This window comes from Crocuta crocuta, unplaced genomic scaffold (genome assembly GCF_008692635.1).
Source record: "Crocuta crocuta isolate KB4526 unplaced genomic scaffold, BGI_CrCroc_1.0 scaffold561, whole genome shotgun sequence".
NCBI classification, from domain to species: domain Eukaryota; kingdom Metazoa; phylum Chordata; class Mammalia; order Carnivora; family Hyaenidae; genus Crocuta; species Crocuta crocuta.
In genome coordinates, this window is record NW_027530529.1 from 1,218,090 (window position 1) to 1,226,676 (window position 8,587).

Below are 8,587 nucleotides of genomic sequence, written 5' to 3' on the forward strand. Positions count from 1 at the left end.
TGTGTGAGCGCCCGGGCCCCGCCGTCTGCGCGCAAGTCGCCCGGCTGCTGGCGAGGCACCCGCGCTGCGTCCCCGACGGCCCACACCGCCTGCTTTTCTGCCAGCAGCTGGTGCGCTGCCTGGGTCGCTTCCGCTGCCCGGCCGAGGGCGAGGAGGGCGCGGTGGAGTTCCTGGAGCAGGCCCAGCAGGTGAGCGGGCTCCTGGCGCAGCTGTGGCGCGCCCAGCCCGCTGCCATCCTGCCCTGCCTGAAGGAGCTGTTTGCCGTTATCTCCTGCACAGGTGTGTGTGCTCTGCGGGTGGCGTGGGAGCTCGTGCGCGCCGTGGCTGTACGTGCAGGTTCCCGTGCTTGGCGTGCCCGTGGGGAGGGCTGCCTGGTGTGTGTAAGGGGCTAAGGCGCAGGTGGGAGATTGCGATGTTCCTTAGGGTAACAGGGCTATCCTGGGGTCCTGCTGTGGATTTTGTCCTGTGGTGGGTGATGGGCACATACCGAGGAGCAGACTGCTGGGTGAGGAGAGGGACCGACTCAGAGCATGCTGGCCAGAAGCAGGACCAGGGGCTGAGCAGACAACAGGAAGGGGGGTGGATGGGTGTCATCAAGCCCTTTGGGTCAGATGGGTTTTGTACAAGTGGTGACTTTTGATTCACGTTGGGCAGCAGCAGGCGCGAGGTGTCCTGGGCAGGCAGAGGCAAAGTTCTAGAGATGCGATGGAGCCTGAACATCTCAATTCTGAAATGTAAACACTGGGTCCTCCATTGGCCATTGTGGTACTTGGACTACAGTATACACGAGTGAAATAAGATCTATGCCTTCCCTGATAACAGGGCTGTTCAGTTGAGAGGAAAGGAACTCACCTGGTGGGACAAAGAGCGAGGTCAGGTTTAAAAGCCCTTATCCAGTTGGACAACAGATTTTTATAACTAAATGTTCTTCTCACCTCTAATCCTTTGTGTGGTTCCACCTGGAATGTCCTCCCTCAAGTCGCACAGCCCTTCTATCTTTTGTTGCCAGTCCCAGTGTTACCCTTTCTTACAGATTTTGCCTGTATAGGCACAAGTGGTGGTGGTGGTGGTGGGTGGTCAGTGCTTTCTCTGTGCCCATATAGGGCACATGAAGGTTTGTTGAGTGAATAAGCTAAGGTGGGATTGGCGGCTGTGATGCTGTAGGAGGTAAGGGGGTGGCCCCACTGTGCTTCTTGCAGAAGCCTAGCCTAGTTCCTTGGCAGCATGAGGGTATGGAGTGTTGGGGGAGGTGAGGGGCCTACCTGTCTTGCTAAGCTCATTCCAGTCCCCCCATTCCAGAGGAGGAGCCTCCGTCTAGTGCCCTGGCCAGCGTGGTCCAGCACCTTCCATTGGAGCTAATGGATGGTGTCGTTCGGAACCTCAGCAATGATGACAGTGTGACAGACTCTCAGATGCTGACGGCCATCAGCAGGTGGGCTGAGGGCTGGGTGTTGGTCAGGTCTCCCTCCTTCGACTGGGTGCAGTTGCTTGGCTAGATTTAGTGTTAGGGGTTCCAGGCTCTCATGCTTTTTCATTCATCCATATTTTTTTGAGTCCTGCTCTGTGCCCGGCCCAGGACTGGATGTGGGAGATGCAGAGAGCCTTTCCCTAGCAATGCTCTCAGGGTGGTTGGCAACTGTATGACCCTGGACAAGTCAATGAACTCTTTGAGCCTCAGTTTCTCCCTCTGTAATAGCAAGGGTGGTGTCAGAAGTTGTTAGGCTTCCATGGGGTCACACTAGAAGCTGAAAGTATATTATGAAGTGCATTCCGAGTTTGGCAGGAGTTTGGGTGCTTTTCAGCTCATGGCTTTTGGATATCTCACCTCATTTGAATGTCATCGCACCTATGATCTAGCCCCACCTGCTGGTACAATGATCCCAGAATATACTGCCTAGCCCCCTGCCTGCAGGCTTTAGGCTCTGTAGATCCCATTCACCTGGAATGCTTTCCATACCTGTGTATAGATCTACCATCTCCATTGGGCCTTCCTGAATTTCTTGTATTTAGTGGGTAAGAGTGTGGGGCTCTAGAGGTAAGTTGTCTGGGTGCAAATTCTGGCTCTACTGCTTCTAGCCTGTGTGACTTTGGGCAAGTTACTCCACCTCTGTAGGTCTCCGCTTCATTTATAAAATGTGTAATTGAACCCATTTTATGGGGTTGTTGCAAGGATTAAATAAAATAACACGTATAAAGTGCTTAGAGCAGTGGTGATAATTACTATCATCACAATCATTATGACTTTACTCTTTGATTGTTCAACCTCTTTATAGCATAGTCTACTTAGTCCAAAAGTAATGATGTAGTGACATTTTCCTGAGTGCCTCTGTGTGGCAGCTTCATGCTGTGTGCATACAAGCATTATCTTGTGGGGGTCAGATGGATTAATACATATAAGGCAGATGGAGTAGTGCTTGGTGCAGAATTAATACTACAAGAACTAGCTATTGTTACTTCTTCTAATCCATACCACAGCCCTGTGAGGTAGATATTGTCCTCATTTTACAGAGGAGGAAACTGAGGCTAGAGAAAGTGATTTGGTCTAGGTCATAAGCAAGGGTTTGCTGGAGCCAAAGCTTCCAACCTGGGGACAGCGCTCCTGCAGGTGGGCCCCATGGTCCAGGCAGAGACCGTTGAAAGCCCTGTTCTGCCATTGCAGTCTTGTGTGCGTGGGGCGAGTGAGGTTTGGGCTGTCGAGAGGGCCCGCCCCACCTTCTGCTGCACTGGGAGTCCCAGTCTCTGCCAGATGCCTGTGCTGGGCTCATTTGCAGTTCTCAGAGGTGTCTTGTCCATCCCATGGACCCCAGGGCTGCTCTGTGCAGGTGTGGATCAGTGTGGGGTCTGAGGACATCATGGCTAGTGCCTGGGCTGCCCCTCCCAGGCTTTAGGGCCTCCGCTGCCCTTGTGTCATTGTCAGTCCCCTCACCAGGATGATCGACTGGGTGTCGTGGCCCCTGGGCAAGAACATTGACAAGTGGATCATCGCACTGTTGAAGGGGCTGGCCGCTGTTAAGAAGTTCAGCATCTTGATCGAGGTTTCACTCGCCAAAATTGAGAAGGTTGGTGAGCCCCTGTCCTAGGCCTGGCTTCCGGCGTTTCCCACTCTCTCTTGCCAGGGGCAGTTGTGGGTCTGGGAGGCAGAGCACTGGGGCTCCCACCTAAGCTTACTGTGACCTGGGACAATTCACTGCCCTTCTGTGGGCCTCAGGTTTCCCACAACGGTTTCTCTACTCATTCGAGAATATGTATCTGTCACTTTTGGTCGGTCTGTCCATCCATCCCTCCCATCAGGTTTCTGTCTTGCTACCCATCTGTCCATCGACTAGATCTGTGACATATCAGTGTTCGTGATCCTTCAGGGGTCTGCAGCTTCAACTCTGGTGTCTCTGACTACCTCTCAGGTCTGAGGCTACACTTGGCCTCTGGGACGGGGGCATGGGGGACTCCTGACCAGGGACTTTCTTCTAGGTTTTCTCCAAGCTTCTGTACCCCATTGTCCGGGGAGCTGCCTTGTCTGTCCTCAAGTACATGCTCCTGACCTTCCAGCACTCCCATGAAGCCTTCCACCTGGTAAGGACCCTGTGTGCTTGGGGAGTATGGGTGGCCCTTCATCCCCCACTGGTTTGGGTGGAGACCAGACGTGCTGTCTCTATTGGCGTCGGAAGTTTGAAGCCCAAGACCTTAAAATCCAGGACATTAGGACTGGAGGAGACTTGAGACTCCATTTTGCAGGAGTTGTATAGGAGACTAAGGCCCGAGAATTTGCATGGCCTCCCAACAGGCCCATAGTAGAGTGACAGCCCTAGAATGATGACAGTTAATGTTCTTTGGGTGCCTGCTGTGTGCCAGGCACAGTACTAAACACAGGACGTACATTAGCTCTCAGAATAGCCCTAAGGGAGAGTCTGTCCTTTTTTTCCATTTTTCAGCTGAGGAAACTGCAATTTAGGGAGGTTAAATCACTTGTCCCAGACACACAGCTGGTGAGTGGTACTGGGAAGATTCTAGCAGAGTTGGTCTGACTTCTGGCCCGTTGTCCTTCTTATACCTTGCTGCCAACCAGCACCTGGGTGAGCTAGCCTCCAGCTCCGGGCCCTTTCTGCCATCTTTGGGGCCATCCCTTGGGAAGGACAGCCTGTAGTCCTTGGGGCGCGGGATGCTCCTGCCTTCCTTCCCCAGACCTGTAGATGGGTCCCTAGATACTGATGGCTTCTGGTCAGGGCATAAATTCACACTTCGTAGTTTTCTGCAGCAGGAAAAGCACAGAACCAGGGATTGGGGTAGTTGGGATTGAGTCCCATCTCTGCCGTTTGTCAGATGTGGTGACTGGGCCAGGTGCTTACCTCTGAGGTCTTAGAACAGGCTAACTCCCTAGGATGGTGGGAGAGCATTATATGAGGTGATATTTGTCAAGAACCTGCCACAAGTGCCTCCCAGGGCCTGGACAGATAGATCTGTGTTTCTTTTCATCCTTCTCCTGAGCTCCCTGCTCCCAGTTCCTGTGGGCTGACTCTGTCCATCTCTGGGACATTATGGTAGAGCACCCCCATGGTTTGAAAGTTAGCACTCTGTAGCACCGAGGAAAGAAACAGCCTTTGGATTCAGACAGACACCTCAGCTTCTCCTGTAACACATGGGGGAAGTTCTTGGTAAATTCTATAATCTCTTTAACTTCAAATTCTTCATCTGTAAGATGGGGGTAATAATTGCAGAATAAAGACATCGTGAGGTGAAGTGCTTGGCCCGTAAGCATTCCAAAGCATTCTTTGGAGAAAGAATCCTGGTAGAAAGAAGAGTAGCCCTGGCCATTCAGGCTAGGCTCCCCTGGAAGGCCATTTGGCTGAAGCTTAACAGCCGGGGCTTGGGCTCAGGCCTCCTGTCAAGTGTGGGGAAGGAATTATTTATCCCATTTGACAAATGAAGAGACTGTGGCAGGATGTCCAAGGTCATGTGTATTGTAAAAAGAGTCACTTGCCTGCACGGCACAGAGCCCCATGTAGATAAGGGGACAGTGGCAGATGGACAGATGTCCCTGCCTCAGGGAGCTCTGGGTGTTTTCAATACTGACCACCAGCCTATGGTTTAGGTGAGTGGTAAATGGTATACAGCCTCATCTTCCTCTGTTCTCACAGCTCCTCCCTCACATCCCCCCCATGGTGGCCTCTCTGGTCAAGGAGGACTCCAACTCCGGGACCAGCTGCTTGGAGCAGCTTGCGGAGCTGGTCCACTGCATGGTCTTCCGCTTCCCAGGCTTCCCAGATCTGTACGAGCCTGTCATGGAGGCCATTAAGGTGAGTGACAGTCTCCCACTGCTCCCTTGCCCTGCTCCATAAAGGGTGCTGGTTTGGGCCTTGCCCAATACTGTACTACAGGTTAGTGACAGCCCCCCATCATTTGGTCTCTGCCTGTCTCCCATCACCTCCCCTGGCCCACCTGTGCTTCAAGCACACTGAGCCACCTGCTATTTCCCTGGATGGGCCACCTCTCTTGATTGCTCCGAGCCTTTGCATATACTGTTCTATCTTCTAACTATAAACTGTTCTCTTGATCTGCACAGATAGCTCCTGTATCCATTGAATCTTCTCCACTAAGGCTCTGCTCAAATGTCACTTCCCTCAGGAAGCATTCCCTGACAACTCTCGATAACCCTCTCCCCACCGCAGGCTGGGTCAGGACTTCTGTGGGCTTCCACAGCTCCCACATCCCAGTGTCACGTGTTGTCACTATCTGTGTGTTTGTCTCCCTCTAGCTGTGGCACTCCAGAGCACTGATTGTTTTCAAGTGTTTACATGGTTTTACTGATGCTCTGCTTTGTGCCAGACCCAGGCTGGGAACTGGGCACACGGCTCGAGACAGACCAAGTCTCCTCCACTGAGGAGCCTGCAGCCTAGCAGTCCCTCTGATCTAAGCGTCTTAGGAAACACCTCTGAGGAACCAGAGGCGGGAATGGTCATCTCCAATTAGAGGGGGAGGCTACCAGGAAGAAGAGCATTCTGACCTGGGCTTGCTAGGTTGCTGGGACAGTAACATTTGTAGGTAGTGCCGCATTTGACAGTGTTTTCCATACATTTTGTTTTTCAATGCCCACAAGAAACCAGAAGCAGGTACTGTTGTTACCTGAATTTCATAGATGAGGGAAATGAGACTTGGAGAGGCTTTGGTGACTTGTGCAAAGTCAAGGAGGGAGTGAGGGACATAAGCAGGGTGCTTGGTTGCAGAGCCCTTTCCCATTGCTTGATACAGAGGACAGGTCCAGGTGTGGGTGAAAGATATCTAGGTAGCTGGCAGCCCTTATAGACCCTCTGATCTGACTTTCTGTAGTCACAGCAGATAGTTAACCTGAAAAGCGTCCCACTACAAAACACCTAGAAATGCTTGTTAAAATATAACAAACGTCTTTTTAAGTACGTAGCTGAGCTTGCAAGAAAGTAAAGGGGAATCCCCAGGGGCCAAAAAGGAAGCCAGAACTGGAATCCAGAATGGTAAGTGAGAGATGATGCTATTTTTGCCCTGGGGTGGGGAGGGAGTGAGGGAGGGTGAAACCTTAGTCACTAGGTGGCTTGAGCTTATAGGGACAGGGGGTGAGGCTTATTAGGGCCTGCTGCCACTAAGGCTTTAACACTAAGGGGCCCATATACACCAGGACCCAAGAAAGGCTTTATTGTTGGCAAACAAGCGACCTAGAAAAAATACATGTAAGTCAAGTAGCTGTCAAGGAAACTTTTCCGGCTTGGTCTGCACTCTGGATTGAGAAAAAGGAAATTTGTAATCCTTGGCCTGCTCTCTTACGGGTTTAGGGTTTGAGTTCTCTTTGTCTTTGTGGTTGTGGGACTCCTAATCTTAGGCACTAACATTAAAAGTAGTTATGAACTTTTAATACCCAAGAGTTGCCTTACAGAAACAGAAATGAAAGTGGTTTCAAGTTTCAACAAAGATAAAGTTCTGCTAAAAATGAGTTTATAATCCAAAAATGACAAAACACACAAGGGAACAATCCACCATGAGTGAGAGAGAGCAGATGCAATAAACAAAACTTCTGCCGTTTACTTGGGTCTTGGCAGTTTTTCTAACATCACATGAGAATTTGAGAGAGCCAGCCTAGAATAGAAGTGGCTACCTTGCTGGATCATGAGCTGCCTGTCACTGGAGGTAGATGAGCAGAGGAGACAGGGCTTTGACTTGTTGGGAGTGACTGTTATTGTTTCCTGCTAGCTTGTGAGCTTCTGGATGGCAGGGACCATGTTTTGATCTCTGTGCCCTGCAAATATCTGAATGAGCATATGGAGGGTGCTGTCCTGGAGGTGTGAACAAAGAGGAGGGAGCATGGCCCTGCACTGGGTATGGAGGGAAACCCACAGTGAGCGAGACCCAGGCTTTTCACACTAGGAGCTGTGGTCTGATCCAGGGAACAATGAGTCTGTAAACACATTTACTGCTAGGTGCAGGCAGCTAGACTTTATAAGAAAGGTATAGAAACGTGTATGCCACTTGAGAAGATCCGAAAAGTCTTCTAGAGAGGGGATATAGGAGTTAGGCTTTGAGGGATGGGGACTGGCTGGCTGAAGTCTGTCCAGAAGTGCCAGAGGGAAGGGTGTGGGAGAAGGCACAGTTTGTCAACGGAGTGGAATGGACATCAGAAAGATCAGACTGGAGGGCCTTAAACCTGACTGACTCTGTTCAATCTGGCAGATGGGGCTTCTCAAACATTTCCTCTGAATCCTTGAGCCCAGAAAAGGGAGTTGCCCATGCAGCCTGACACAAGCTGTGTTTCTCTAGAATCTCATTTTATCTCAGGGATGCAAGTATGGATTTTGTAATGACAAACATTTGTTTTAGTGTAAACATTTTTATTCCTTGAATATTAGGGAAAATAGCTCTAAGGGAGGTGTGCTATATTTGTCCTGTGGCTTTTTAAAAAATTTTTTTTAATGTTTTATTTTTGAGAGAGAGAGAGAGAGAGAGACAGAGACAGAGACAGCATGAGCAGGGGAGGATCAGAGTGAGAGCAAGACACAGAATCTGAAGCAGGCTCCAGGCTCTGAGCGAGCTGTCAGCACAGAGCCTGATGCGGGGCTCGAACCCATGACCCGTGAGATCATGACCCGAGCAGAAGTTGGACGCTTAAGTGACTGAGGCACCCAGGTGCCCCTGTCCTCTGGCTTTGAGTACCTCTTGGTACAAGCTAGTTTGAGAGGCAAGACCACAAAGTATCCATAGGATTAAAAAATTTTTTTTCCTAATATTTATTTATTGGCTAAGAGAGCTTTTGTATGTAAATTTCCAGTAACATTAGGAGTTTGAAACTTACTTTATGGTTTTGCTTTATGTTCCTAAGAGTACCAAGTTACCTTCTTGGGGAAAAAGGGCATTTGATGTTTTTTCTCTAGTGTGGATAGTTTTGCGTGTGTGTGTGTGTGTGTGTGTGTGTGTGTGTGTGTGAGAGAGAGAGAGAGAGAATGCGTGAAGCTCTTTTTTCACCTTTTTGTCCCTATTTATGTTGTGTGTGGATTGGGAACTGAATGGGGGATAATAGGAAAAGGGGATAATAGGAAGAAAAAAGAAGGGACTAAGAAAATAATGAGTATGT

The 8,587-nt window shown here is 50.2% G+C and overlaps 1 protein-coding gene across 1 annotated transcript in view; it reads left to right on the plus strand.

The window, feature by feature from the left end:
* Positions 1-8,587, plus strand: part of USP35 (ubiquitin specific peptidase 35) — a 60,217-nt gene that overhangs the window by 6,340 nt on the left and 45,290 nt on the right. Inside the window, exons 3-7 of the mRNA XM_077767571.1 lie at positions 9-279; positions 1,300-1,432; positions 2,930-3,059; positions 3,469-3,570; positions 5,133-5,291. Of these exons, the coding sequence (XP_077623697.1) occupies positions 9-279; positions 1,300-1,432; positions 2,930-3,059; positions 3,469-3,570; positions 5,133-5,291 (795 nt within the window). The remainder of the gene's footprint in view (positions 1-8; positions 280-1,299; positions 1,433-2,929; positions 3,060-3,468; positions 3,571-5,132; positions 5,292-8,587) is intronic.